Genomic DNA, 14,293 nt, shown 5'->3' on the forward strand with positions numbered 1-14,293 from the left:
CAAGAGCTAAAAAGGACTGCACTTTCATTGAGTGCCAGGCACTGTGCTAAGCACTTTTCACGATTTTCCCCACTGACCTCTCACAGCAACCCTACAAGGTGCATAATGGTAACGGCTGTGCTCCATGCGAAAGGAAACGAAGGCCTGGCGGGACGTGTGAGCCTCCCTAAAGGCACAGGTCTAGGGGCTGTGAAGCAGGCGTCAGAAGCCCGGCATCTAGGAGGGTGGCCAACTTCTCCGCGACCAGCCAGATGTTAAACCCCGTAGGCCCTGTGGACCCTACCGTCTTTGCCAAAACTACTCAACTCTGCTGCCGTAGCACCAAAGCAGCCATATGCAGAATGTAAACAAAGGGGCCTCTCTGTTTAAATAAAACTTTATTTACAAAAGCAGGTGGTCACGTGGACTGCTTGTAACCCCTAAGTACACAGAATGCGTGGAATACAGAATATGTAGAACATACAGTCTGTTCTCATTTCCAACAGCCACATTCTATAAAGTCGTTGTGGACACCGACTTAACAGATGACCATCCCTTCGTCGCTCCGGCACGGAAAACACGGGGCCAGGTTCCTGTGCGCCTTTGGCCACCGGAGTTTTGTCCATCAACACACAGCCTTGTTTTATATGTGGTTCTGTTTAAAGGCGTCTTTTAAAATAGATTTTTTCTTATTCATGAGCACTGAACTCATAGGCACGGCGCTACAACTCATGCCCGAAGGAAAATTATCCAACACATGTACTTTCTCCATGAGGCACATCAGAGCCTTCCCGAGCTCAGCGATGCATTTTAAGCAGTGAAATCACTAGCACAAAAATGTAAAAACAACAAAACAAAACAACCCCAAAGCGGCACTAAGTAGACTGGGCTCGTGTGCAGGAGGAAAGCGGAGAAGGCAGGGGGTCGGCTGGGAGCGCGCACCCCGGGCAAATGCCAGGTCTGGCTGCTCTGCACGTGTCCACGGAGGACTCTGACAGCGCCCTGAGCACTGATTCGGGGGTCACCAACACACCGTAGTGAGAAGGTGAATCCAAATACGGAGTCCATGTGTAACGGAGACTGACGGGATCTGCGTCCCCCAACGCACTTGGCACCATATCCCCAGCACTGCGCGTCTCCTGAAGGCTCTGTGTGGCAGGCACCAAGGGCAGCGGGCGAGGGCAGACGCCCACAGCATGCGGGGCCCCTCCAGTTGCTGGGCACGGGGCCCCGGCTTCGGAAGCAGGCAGCCGCGCCCGCCCGCACATGGGCGTTCGCCCCTGCGCGGGCAGGCCAGTATTGGCCCTTAGAGCGCCCCCTCACCTCCTCATGCCTGCAGGAAATGTCTCGACTGCCCACCTGACCGACCTCCTTCTACAGGGCAGACAGCCCAACATCTGGGATCCGAAATTTCTTTCTTATCCAAGGACTCGGTCTCCCAGGGTTCAGTGGAATCTGGACTCGCGTGCACAATTCCATGCACACGGGCTCACCCGCATCCTTCGTCCTGACTGCACTTTTCGTCAGCTTCCCGAAGGGACCATGACCCCCACCGGGTTAAGAACACGGCAGAAATTCCCATAGGACTCCTGCTGCCTCGCCCGGGTCACTCAGCAATTCCACCCACACCAGCGATACAAGTCCCCCCGACACTTTAGGGGCCCGCTCAAGGCCACGGGGCCACAGGGCAAAACGGCGGCATCACCCCCACGTGCCCCACGCGGAGGACACCGTACCAGCCGGAAGACGTGGATGTCCTGGTTCCGGGTCACCAGGTGTGCGTTCTTCGCTGTGCACGTGGCCGTCTCCAGCTTGTCCCCCGTCAGCATCCAGACCTGCAACCGCAGCACAAGGCGGCCTCCTCTGGGCGAGAGTTCGAGGCCAGCCCGGAGCCCGTGCCAGACCGGTCCCCAAGGACACCGCGCTAAACGTGATTTATCCCATTTACCTCAAGGCTCCTGGTGCCACAGCATGCCACAGGAATACCCCGCCGCAGGGGCCTGGGGACCCCAAGTGGCCGCTGCTGGTGGCAGCCAAGGCTGGCACAGTACTTCCAGAGAAGCATTTGGCCACACGCTTCAACAGGCTTCATGAAGCTTGGCCTCTGACCTCATAATCCCCCTTCTGGAAATTTTTCTTAAAGCAGTAAGTAATCTCAGAGAAGGGGAAGGCTGTATGGGTGAGGGGTCACGTCCGTGGCCTGTGGGAAACACTGATCTGTCCCGCTGCGTACCGTCTTCCTACGTGGCTGGGTAAGCCAACAGGACGTGTGCCAAGTTTCCCCCCACCTCCTGACAGACCGTTCTGCAGTTTGCTGCTGTGAGCTCAGAGAGGGGAGGGACCCGCCTGGGAGGGACCCAGCTAGATCCTGTCCCAGCCAGGCCTGGAATCCAGGTCTTCCGCGTCCACACGGAACGTGCTGCCCGCTCTGCTGGTCCACGCGGGAGCCCTCTGTTCTCCCCGCCCCGGGCAGGGAAGGGCGCAGAGGCACCGGACAAAGGCCATGGCAGCAGCAGGGGAGGCACAGGGAAGAAAAGTGCAACGGTTTCCCGAGCGTTCCCCGTGCCAGGCACCCATCAAGCGCTGTCTGTGTGCGCACGGCCGTCACGGTAACTTCGTAAAGCAGGAGACGGAGCACTGACAAGTCAAGCCACTTGCCAAGGGCCACAGGGCTAGTCAGCGGAGAAATCAGGTTCCAACCTGGGCAGTGAGAGCGCCGGGCCCTTCTGGGGGGCCCTTGCCCCTGGACTTGACCTTGGAGGTGGTCAGCCTCTTCTCTCAATGTCCCATCCGGCCATAAAAACAATATTCTTTGAAGTGACCCCGGTTTGGTGCCAGTTTTCGGGGTCTGCTGTGTGAGAGCAGACACCGGGGATGGGCCTGGGGGACTTAAGGTCTAGAAAACCAGGGAAAATCATCGGTGCGCCAAGTGACTGATGTCCCATGTGGGGACGACAGGCAGCACCACGGGCAAGTGCCCAGACCTGAGCCCTCCTGCCTCGCCGGCCGCATCTGGGAAAGGGGCTGGAGGAGATGTTCTCCAAGTGCCAACACTCCTGGCCCCTGAGAGAGCTTTCGGCCGGACCCCACCCACGAAGCCCCTGCGCTCTTTTTCCCCTCCCAGCTGACCAGGGAAACCAGAAGGTCGGGTCGCAGAGGGAAAGAAACATCCCACTGAGAGCAGCACTGAGGTGACATGGCTGGGGAGGAAGCTGCCACCCGGGGACAAGTGGCCGCGGAAGGTGCCGGTGACACATCCATGCCGCACACCTTGCCCTGCTGACTTCAGACGGTTCTGCCAGACGCGGGGCCCTGGCCAACAACCCCCTTGCAGGGAACCAGACCCATGGGCCGAAGACACGGGACGGAACCTGGTTCACGGGGAAACATAGCCTGGGTGTGGCCGCAGCTCAGTGACATCCATGTCCTGGCCCAAGGACGCAACGGCCAGCTGCTTCTGGGCAGAGGCTCCAGAAACTGCAAGGTGGGGAGGCTGCCGCTCGGCGGGGTCCCCTGAGGGGTAGCCTGCTCCTCTGTCGCCCTCTACTGGCCTCTCCAGATCAAACTACTGGATTGGTGGCAATCTTTTTCTCTTTTTGGCCCCAAACAGAGTAAATACGGCAGTTTGCTGGTGCGGGCAGTCACCCCACTGGGCAGTCAGTCATCCACCCAGAACAACAGGCAGACGCTGGCAAGAATGTGCTGCGCACTTCGGAGCCTGTGGACACGGCCTGGCCCTGAGCGGTACAGGGATGCCCGCAGCCCCGCCTCCGGGAACTCGATGTGGCCTTGGAGGTGGGGGTTAAAGGCAAACACACGAGCCGTCTTCCAAGAGCAGGGTGGGAGGAGCAGGAGTGACAGGGGTCTGGGCCCCCCCATGTGCTCCGCTCCTGCTTCCTCCACTGCCCTACCCCCTCCCCGGCCCCTCATGAGTCCCCACACCTGCTGCAGCCACCATTCCACAGCTCAGTCCCACAGGGCGGCGCTGTTTGGTGGCCGGGTCCCCGGCAGGTGCCCCCTACCTTGATGCCCGCGTTCCTCAGGGTCTCTAGGGTGGGCCTCACGTCCGCCTGCAGCTGGTCCTCCACCCCCGTGAGGCAGAGCAGCTCCATCTCCATCTCCAGGCTCTCGATCACGGTGGCCACTTTGAGGGAGCGGTCGTGCACGCTCAGCTTGGCCTGGACGTAGCGGGCCTGGGACACGGCAGGGGACACCCAGTCACCGCGGGGGGCGGGGAGGGCCAGGCGGGCTGGCACTGGGAGTGGACCGCCAAGGGGGGACCCCGGCACGTGGCTGGACCTCAAAGGGACGAACGGAGACTCCCAGTCTCCGTCCAAGTTCATCAGCCCAGACCTCAGAAACGCCCTGGCCCCACCCTTTCCTCTGCACTTTCCCGGCTGTGCAAGTTGCTCAACTCTGAGCCTTAGCTGTTTTCATCCCCGCAGCGGCAGTGACAGCCGCAGTCTCGCCGGGTTGTTACGGGGACCAGTGTCCCCGACCTCTCCGCGACCCGCACTCTGTGACCAAGAATCCCTGATCACCGGGCTTTCGGAAGACAAAGTCCCACCTCTAAAGACCACTGACCCAACCCTTCCGTTGAGCCACTTTGAGGGTTAGTAAAGACACAGAAGAAAATCAAAAATCCCCTAGTGAGCTGATTCAAACGCACGCCTTTAAACTTGAAAAGATAGTCGAACTTATCAGGCCCGGAACTCTGGCTAAAGAAAACTTCACGAAGAACTCAGGCAGAGCTTCTCTGGGGGAAGCCTGTCCCCAACCACCTGTCTCTCCCTTTCAGTCATGTGCACATGGACGCACTGGGCTTCGTGCCAGGCCTGGGGACACAAGGACCCTTCCCACGAGGAACGTGCAATCCAGAGGACAAGAGAACTGGACATATTTACACTGGAGCCCTGAGCCATGAAAGTCAATGATCTGGTTAAACTCTCTTTTCAGCCTGAAACACTGAGGGCTCCAAGGGGGTGATTCATTTCAAATTTTCCAGAGGGTGTTCTACGTGCCAGTGACCATCCTGAGTGTCAGGATGTAACAGCGAACCAGGCTGACAGTCTCTGCTCTCAGAAAGATTTTATTCCCGAAAGGAGCTATTAAGAAGAACATCAGACATAAGCATGTAAACAAGGTCATTCCAGAGGGTGATCAGTGCAGTGAAGGAAGTTAAACGGGATGACAGATGGCGAGCAGTGGCGGGGGCTGCCGTCGGTGGGGAGGAAAGGCTCCTCAGAGGAGGCGGCATTTGAGCAGAGACCCGAAGGAAGTGAGGGATCAGGCCACGGAGCTCTGTGCGGGGAGTTCCAGGCAGAGAGAACAGCAAGTGCAAAGGCCCTGTGACAGAGGTGAGCCTGGGGGGCTCAGAAAGGACATCGGGATGGCCAGGGCAGACTGAGCGAGGGGGAGACAAAGAGGAGACAGAGCCGGAGAAGCGGGGAGGTACGGAGGACAGCAAAACATAATAGAAAGCCCACAGGACCACTCACTTCAAAGTCTTGATACTGCTCCTCTGCGAGAGACTTCTTCGCCACCACGAGAACCCGCAGTCCTTCTCGGGCCATGTTTCCACACTGAAAGGCAGCCCACGGTCAGCGGAGAGCTCACTAAGGGCCTTGTCTCCAAGCCCCGGACTCTCACAGCGGAGGGCTGGACGCTAACGCGGACAGACTCCAGGGACCCTCGCGCCCCGCGGCCCGCTCACCTCTTCCTCCAGCCAGTCGTTGTACTGCACGATGCCAGCCATGACCACGTCCGCCCCCTTCATGTAGAACGTGATCTCCCCCGTCGATTCATCCTGGGGGGATGGAGGGTGACGGCATGAACACGCACGAGGGACACGCGCCTTGGCCCCAGCGCCCACTTCCCATGACGGACGGTATACAAAGTATCGTCAACGGACGCCCGTGTTTCTTTACTTGGCCAAAGATAAAAAGCCAGAAGTGGGGGGGGGGGCGCAGGGGAGGCTCACTTTGGGGCAAAGGCCACCAAGAAGAGAAGAAAACTCAAAGCATTTGGAAAAGCGAGATCAAAAGGATTTAAGAACTTTGTTTTTCACGTTATTACTATCTCAAAAGGAAGGGACGCCCACGCTGGGAGATCATCTTAAATTTATGCACAGAAATGCCAGGATCACCAGGCTGGGCTCTACCTGAAAAGATGGGGAAGTAAGGAACTTATCCAGGGCGGGGTTCTCAACTCTGGCTTTAATCCTTGCGTGGGGGCTGGCCTGTGCCTTCCGGGACCTTCTCCAGCGCCCCTGGCCTATCCCCACTAGATGCCAGCCGCACCCCCATGGAGACAACCCAAATGTCTCCAGACATTAGCAAATATCCCCCAGGGAGCAAACTGCCTTCACTGAGAACTGCTAATCCTGATCATTCCAGGCCCCTACGTCTGCCTGAGGACTTGCTGGAGGTCAAATGACCCAGATTTTTGTCCACACCGACCCGCTTTTCTGGGGAGTAGGTAACACCACCACCCAGGCGTTGGAGGCTTAGAGCTGACACCAGCCTTTGGCTGTGTGCACTTGGACACGCTGCTTTTAAACCTCAGCCCTCTCGCCTGTAAAACAGAACACTAAGAACCTCACCGCACAGGCTGCTGGGGCTTAAATGAAGTCACCGACGCAGAGCACACAGCCAGGGGCCAGGCACGCAGAAAACGCCCATTCGGCGTAACCAGCCCCACGAGGGGGACACTAACACTCTACGTCCCTCAACCGCACCGTGTGTGCGGACCAAGGCTTTGCCCAGCGGTTCTCAGTGGAGGGGACCGTGCATGTGGCAGTTATCTGGAGACCTTCTTGGTTGTCACAGCTCAGGGGTGAATGCTATTGGCACCCACCGGGTAGAGGCCAGGGCTGCTGCTGAGTGTCATAGAGGAGACAGGACAGCCACAGCCAAGAATCACATGGCCCAAATGTCAACAGCACCGAGGGCACGAAATCCTGGCTTTAGGGAACAATGCCTCTTGTCCTTGGTTCTTATTCCATGACTCCTTCCTCAGGAACTCCCATCATGGGGAGCCTGGGGGCAGGAGAGAGGGGTGAGGGGACAGAGCATGGTCATTACCACCTCATGCCCACATTTTGCTGCCTCAGGCAGCCCAGAACGCATATGCGTAAACTCATTATGAAATACGACATAAATACCCAGAGCCAAATTGCTGGTCCATGTTTTCTTCTTTAAAAAAATTTTTTTTAATGTTTATTTATTGAGAGAGAGAGACTGGGCGTTAGTGGGGGAGGGGCAGAGAGAGAGGGAGACACAGAATCTGAAGCAGCTCCAGGCTCCGAGCTGTCAGCACAGAGCCCGACGCGGGGCCCTTGTGAACCATGAGACCATGACCTGAGCCGAAGTCGGGCGCTCAACCGACTGAGCCACCTAGGCGCCCCACACATTTCCTTCTTTAAAAAGTTTTCCAGGGCCCGCTGGTCATTGACAATCTTTGAGAACTCCACGCTTGCTCACAAAAGCACCTGCCGGCCACCAGGAGGCACCTGCCTCCCTGAGCCAGCAGAAGGGGACGCAACATCTCCGATGGGTCACACACACCTGTGCCTGCTGGGGACTCAGGCCAGAGAAGGCCGCGGGGGCTGAACATGAAAGCTCCCGGGGCTTTTCTCTCCCTTCCTTTCACCCAAACGTGCTTGACATCAGAGCGCAGGAAACGGCGTCCCCTCCCCAGCCGCCTGGGCCGCAGAGGGCGCTCTGTGGCTGCAGGCCGCTCGTCCAACACAAACACGGCCTCACCGTCTCCTCCCGCCACTCACTTCCTCCCGCCCGGTTCACCGCAAGGTTACCTCGCTCCCAGAGGTGGCGAGATCATGCTGCACATTTACAGGGGCTGCTGCTTGCACGGCATTGTTTTGGGGCCTCATCATTTTTCCACTGTGGTCCAATCCTGGCCCCTGTTCAAAGGCCTCTTTTATTCAAACAAGGACAAGGGTAGGATCGGCGGCCCGGATCTGCCTCCACCGTTCCACGGGGGACATCTGCTCACGACAGTGGCAGCTTCCTCTCGGAGACGCAAGCGCACGAGCCCCAGGGAAGCCCCCAGGAGACAGCGATGCGCGCCAAGGAAGGACGTGGCTTGGTGGACATGACCAGTCCCTGCCTGGCACCGGGCACGAGCTCGCCCATGGCGGGAGGGTGAGGAGCGAGGCGAGCACGCCCACGGCTGCCAACAGGCACTAAACCGCGGTGTGCCACAGCCTGGCGGACATGCCTCACTTCGGGGGACTGGGCAGGTACTTCCAAATACCAGACAGGACCCGCGCACGGGAACTGAGCTGCCGGCCCCCGGTGGTGGGTTATGCTGCGTTAGGAGGCCGTCCTGGCCTCTGCCAACGAGAAGAAGTCAACCCTGACTTGTGACAACTGAAAAGTCTCCCAATGTTTTTTGACTGTCCCCTGAAGGCAAAACGGCCCCAGGGCAAAGAGTTAGGGAGCTTTCTGGAGAATGGAGATGCTGTCCACGTGTCTGGAAGGCTAATTTTCATGTCAAAGGCACAGATAAAGAGGGAGACAGGTGGGAAAACAAGAAAACTTAGCAGTAATGTGCATTCGTTGAAGACAGTCTAACAAAGAAGGATGCTCACAGGCTGACTTAGTGGTGAGAAGTGAAAAATGTGAAGTATCTGAGAAAAGAATATTTAATTAAATAATGGTATATTTTTTTCAGCAAAACACGCACGCATTAAAATGATAAAAATCACATTTTACCAATATGAGAACATTTTCCATACATATTCAACAGTGGAGAGAGTTTAGAAAGTCCAACATGAAGCTCAACGCCAAGTTCATACAAACACGTGTGGGTATTTACATTCGTAGGTGCGCAGAAGAAAGCTAAAAGGGAAATTCTCTAAAGAGGGGTGAGTGCTTGGTCTTTGGGTGGTGAAAATAAAGAGGAATAGTTTGAGCTCCTTCTTGATGTACGTATCTGTTCTGAATGCTTTAATTCAATGTCGAGCTGGTTTGTTTTCTATAACCTTGGAAGGGGAGAATGCTATTTTAAAATAATGGTAGATAGAAGGGCCCCTGGGAGGCTCAGTCAGTTAAGCATCTGACTTCAGCTCAGGTCATGGTCTCATAGATCATGGGTTCGAGCCCCGCGTCGGGCTCTGTGCAGACAGCTCAGAACCCGGAGCCTGCCTCAGATTCTGTGTCTCCCCCTCTCTCTGCCCTGCTCCCACTCTCTCTCTGTCTCTCAAAAATGAATAAACGTTTAAAAATTTTTAAAAGAAAGTTTAAATGAACAGTAAGATTTTTTCCCATCTAATGAGTATCCCCCACTTCGAGGTACAGAGTCCTGTTCTTGCTGAGAGGACGTGGGGCTGCACCTCCTAAAACAGGACGTGTATCTGGGAATGAGAGCCCTTCGCAACTAAAGGAAGGGAGGGTATGTTGCTCACTTATGCTCGATCGGCTGATACTGGGGACCATCTGATGATGATTCAACCCTCAAATGACTTCAGCAGAGCCCACGGTCCTAGAACTTGAAAAAACAAAGGCTGGAAAGGCTGGAGCAGAAGTCATTTTGGAAGAGATCATGCCTCTGACTCCCCAGGAAACACCCACCCACAGGATCTGTGCTGCCGCTGCCAGGACACAGATGGTCTTGACGTCAGCTGTGCGCTCCAGACGCGGTCTAGAAGCCACGGCTCAGACAGGTGCGCCAGGCGGGAACAGCAGTGGGGGAGAAAAAGCTCCCCTCCCCCCCAGAAGGTGCACCAGGGACATAAAAGTCCCTTGAAATGTGTCACTCCAGAGTCCATTCATGGCTGTGTCACTGGGTCATCAGAACAGCAGCTCACGGAGCTGTTTCCTCTACCTGGAGGGGAGATAGCTTCTTCAGTGGCTCACAACGACCCCTGCCTCCTCGTACCTCATGCCCTGGTGAGACCCACTCCTGCCGGAAGTCCTTCCTGAACTCACTAAGTTGAAAAAACTCCTTGTGAGGGAAGGCAGGTTTGCAAGGCCTCAGATGGCGACCATATCCGTCCACCCGCAATTATTCTGAGCACCGACCGCCAAGGCGCCTCTCGGCTGGAATGGGCGTGACTTGTCCCCGTATCCTAAAATAGGCTGACTGCACCTTGCGAAGGAACTTATTGTGGGAACTACTTCTTCTGTGATTACAGGAGCAAATATTGCATTTCCTGAGAAATCTGTTTCTCTTCCCTTAGAAAACAGGCCATTGACCCCTGCTCATAAGAACTAACTCTTGCCTTTGCTATGCTAAAAACACTGCCTTGTATTTGAATGCTAAAGATACCTTCCTTCCCCATATGATAAGCATCTAAATCACCTACATCAATCATTATTGATAAAGATTATGCATGAGTCTTCTACCAGTCTCTGTTCTGGGAAATTTTTACATTCCTAAGAAATCTGTCATCAGAAATCATTGTCTAAGGCAAATACCACTTCTGTGCTGGCCCCACACATTTTCTTCCATGAATAAAGCTGGCTCTCAGGTCAGAGCAGAGATGCATGCCTGGTGCGTGCCTGGTGATCAGAAAGAAACTCATGGCTCTCATTCGCTCCCCCTTTCACCGACACCGTCCATCCTCCAGGGAGCCCTGGACCTGCTGGCGCTGGACCCTGGCACACTCCCACTGAGTGGGGGTTGGCCCTCTAACTTGTTTCTAGTAAGTGAGGCAGAGGTGACAGGAGGCCGGTTCTGAGATCAGGTTACAAGGACTCTGCCTTCCATCTTGCTGGCTCTGAGGAAGCCAGGTGACAAGGGAGCCACCTGCGGAGAGGTGGGTGGGGGGAGCAGTGAAGGAGGGTGGCCTCCTGCCGAAGCAGCGGAGGATGACAGCCCTCAGTCCAACAGCCGCAAGCAGCCGGATCCTGCCCCAGCACTGATTTACCTGGTTTTCAGCCGGATCCTGCCCCAGCTGAGCCCTGGATGACAGCAGCCTATAAGAGGCGCGGGCCAGAGGACCCGGATTCCTGACCCACAGGCTCCGGGAGATACTACCTTCTGTCGTTTTACACCACCAAGCGTGGGGAAACCTGCCAGGCACACCACACGCGTCGCTACCCCAGCATTACCGTGGGTGCTCTCCAAGCCTTTCAATGCCCCACTCCCCACCCCCAAACTCCCAGGTCGCAGCGTTAGTTAAAGAGCCCAGGCTCTGGGGCCGTATGACCCGGGGTCAGGTCCCAGCTCCACCATCATCCAGCTGTGTGAACCAGGGGAGAATGCGGAGCCTCTCTGCACTTCCATTGACTTCTCTGTCAAATGCCAGTCAAAACGGTACCTACCTTGCTGGCTTATGCTAAGGATTAATGAGTGAGTTTCTGGAATCCTTTAGAACAGCCACTGGCACACAACGGGCATCACTAAATGCTATCCATCAGCACGTTACTGCTGCTCCCGCCGCCGTCACCGCTGCTGCCAGTGCGTCGGCTCCTCCTCACCCTGGCCCCTCAGTACTCACACTGCTATTACTAACTTATCACAGGAGGATCGGCAGCTCTTTGATCTTCAAGGGATAAGACAGATCCATGTGGAGGGGAGTCTCATTTTTTTTTTAAAGACGAAACAAAAAAGAGGAGTCACATTCCAAAGCCGCCCATGATCTGAGCAGAGTTTTCTCCGATCGAGCCGAATAATGTGAAAAACCTTTACAGATACCAAGGAACCATCCCAAGACCAAAACAGGTCTGGACAGGACAAAAGTGATCCGGATTTTTAAAGCTCCCGTGGCAATTCTGACGGTCAGTCGACTTTAAAGTTACCAAACACAGTGGCGCGTGAACACAGGGACCCCCGGCTTCCCGGAATGGGCAGCGGGATTCTCTGAGTGCAGGAGCCATTGGAGGAACGGTGCGGCCAGTTAGTACAAGCACATGGGGACAAGAGCGGGTGACGGCTCTGGCAGCGTTAAAGATGTACATACTGCGAATCCAGCAACCGACCTCCAGACGTGTTCACATTATGTGTAGGGGAGACCAGAACAGACAAGGACATGCGTGAGCCAGCGCTGTTTTCAACGGTAAAAAAGTGGCAACTACCTCAATAGGTGTAACAGAGAACTCTAGTAGACTGAAGGGAGAGGGGCGTGTTCATACAGCGCAACACTGTAACACGGCTAAATTAACAAAGGAAGATGAAATGCATGAACATAACGTTCTTTTAAGTGTTAAAAACAGAAAGGGGGATAACGATACAATGTCACTCAAGAATAGAAACACGCACAGCTATATATTACTTATACCCAAACATGTCTGATAATAGCATTGTAAGTCATTAGAATGATGACTTTGGTGCAGGAATGGAAAGGAAGCACATCCAGGAGGGGCAGACGGGCCTTCAGCTGAACGCACAATGTTTTCTTTCCTTAAAAAATTTTGGGCGCACACGGGTGATTAAGTTGGTTACGCATTTGACTACGGCTTAGCTCACGATCTCATGGTTCGTGGGTTTGAGTCCCGCGTCGGGCTGTGACAGCTCAGAGCTGGGAGCCTGCTTCAGATTCTGTGTCTCCCTCTCTCTCTCTCTCTCTCTCTCTCTGCCCCTCCCCCGCTTACACTCCATATCTCTCTCTCTCTCTCGATGATAAACATTTTTTTAAATTATTAAAAAACAAATAAATAAAACTAGGTGAACCAGAGGCTGACCAGCTCTCCGGGGTCTTGTGTGACTGATGGATGAATACTGTTTCTGCTCAGACAATGATGCTCTCTTCCTGGTCTGGACAACAGCCATCAGGGGAGCGAGGGGGGAAAGGGCTAAGGCCGACCGTGGGGCTACGGGAGCACACGGCACACCGGAGCTCTGTAATCCTGGGAAGGCGCAGCTAACTCACCCGCACGATGACGCCCATGCGCTTGCTTTCGTAGGTGAAGGGGAAGATCTGCAGGATGGTGAAGTTCAGGATCTGGTCGCCAGGGGTCCTCAGCTGCATGGAAGACTGGTCCCGGCCCACCAGGGTGAGGCCCACACTTTCTGTCCACTGCACCAGGGCCACCTGAACAGGACGCGGAGTCGAAGGTCAGACACGCGGCCAAGGGGCCCAGTTCATAGGTCGCAGATGAACACGAAAGTAGGAGGGACAGCAGAGAGACAGAGCAGAGGCAGTCACTGGGTCCCCGGTGACAGCCTGGGCTCCTCCGGGCCTGCCGGGCTCCCACCCCTGCTGCCCTCCACATGGGGCAACTCGCCTCCTCTCCCAGGCCCGTGGCAGGAGCCGTGGCAGAGAGGACGCACCGAGGGTCGGAGCCACGGCTTCTGCAGATGAGCGCGGGGCCCAGTGAGCCGGGAAGCCTCTCCAATAACCACCCCGGCGGGGGCCTGGCAGTCCTCCCCTGAGGAGACGCGCAGCAACGCCCGGGGACATTCTTGGTTGTCACACCGATAAGGGGTGTGTGCCGGCACCCCTGAGATGTGTTAGACACCCTGACACGTGGCGGCGGCCGCACCACAGAGAACAAGGCCCCCCTCCCCCCACTGCCGACGGCGCAGACCGGGGTCCACGCAGACGAGGACACGGGCGCTCGGCCCAGGGACCCGTTCACCTGCCCGAGGCGGTGCTGCTGGGCAGCGGGGTGGCCAGGCCAGCGAGGTACCTGGTCAGCCTGGCACTCGAGCCCACCCACCATGCGCCGCCCCTCCTGGAGGCGTAGCTTCTGTCACCATCTGGAACCTTCCTGCAGCCACAGCGAGACCCGCTTCGCTTCAGCTCAAAGGAGGGGGCTAGGCTGGTCACGCAAGTGAGTGAAGAGGGCTGGGAGGGCACATCACAGCCACAAGGGCGACGACCCCACGACCCCACAGACACCGATGGAGGAGGCTGCCCCAAGGGGACTGGCCCAGGGTGGCCCGCACTTCCGGTTCCTCAAGAAAAAACGGAAATCTGGCCCTGTACCCGAGATCACCTTTTAAACAATTAGTTTGCATGTTTTAAAAGCCTGTGAATCTGAGGGGTGCCTGGGCGGCTCCGTGGGTTAAGCCCCTGACTCTTGATTTCAGCTCAGGTCATGATCTCAGGGTTCATGGGACTGAGTCCCACGCTGGGCTCTGCACGAGCAGCTCAAGCCAGCTTGGGACCCCCCCTCTCCCCCTCTCTCTCTGCCCCTCCTCTGCTCATGCATGCTTGCCCTTTCTTCCTCAAAAAAGTAAACTTTAAGAAAAAAATAATAAAAGCCTTTGAACCTGGCCAGGGGTCTCCAGGAAGACAAGGAAATACAAGTAGAAATGGAAGACAAGAGAGAGGGAACCTGGGGGGGGGCTGCGCAGGGACGGGTCCCCATAGGGACTCACCATCCCCCCCCCCCCCCCCCCCCCC

General features: G+C 56.2%; 1 protein-coding gene across 1 annotated transcript in view; it reads right to left on the reverse strand.

Moving 5' to 3' along the window:
• Positions 1–14,293, reverse strand: part of ATP9A (ATPase phospholipid transporting 9A (putative)) — a 103,298-nt gene that overhangs the window by 13,308 nt on the left and 75,697 nt on the right. The window contains exons 15-19 of the mRNA XM_029917968.1: positions 12,815–12,976; positions 5,693–5,785; positions 5,478–5,561; positions 4,002–4,172; positions 1,716–1,814 (exon numbers count right to left, since the gene is read on the reverse strand). Of these exons, the coding sequence (XP_029773828.1) occupies positions 1,716–1,814; positions 4,002–4,172; positions 5,478–5,561; positions 5,693–5,785; positions 12,815–12,976 (609 nt within the window). The remainder of the gene's footprint in view (positions 1–1,715; positions 1,815–4,001; positions 4,173–5,477; positions 5,562–5,692; positions 5,786–12,814; positions 12,977–14,293) is intronic.

Source organism: Suricata suricatta, chromosome 12 (assembly GCF_006229205.1).
Source record: "Suricata suricatta isolate VVHF042 chromosome 12, meerkat_22Aug2017_6uvM2_HiC, whole genome shotgun sequence".
In the NCBI taxonomy this organism is placed as follows: Eukaryota; Metazoa; Chordata; class Mammalia; order Carnivora; family Herpestidae; genus Suricata; species Suricata suricatta.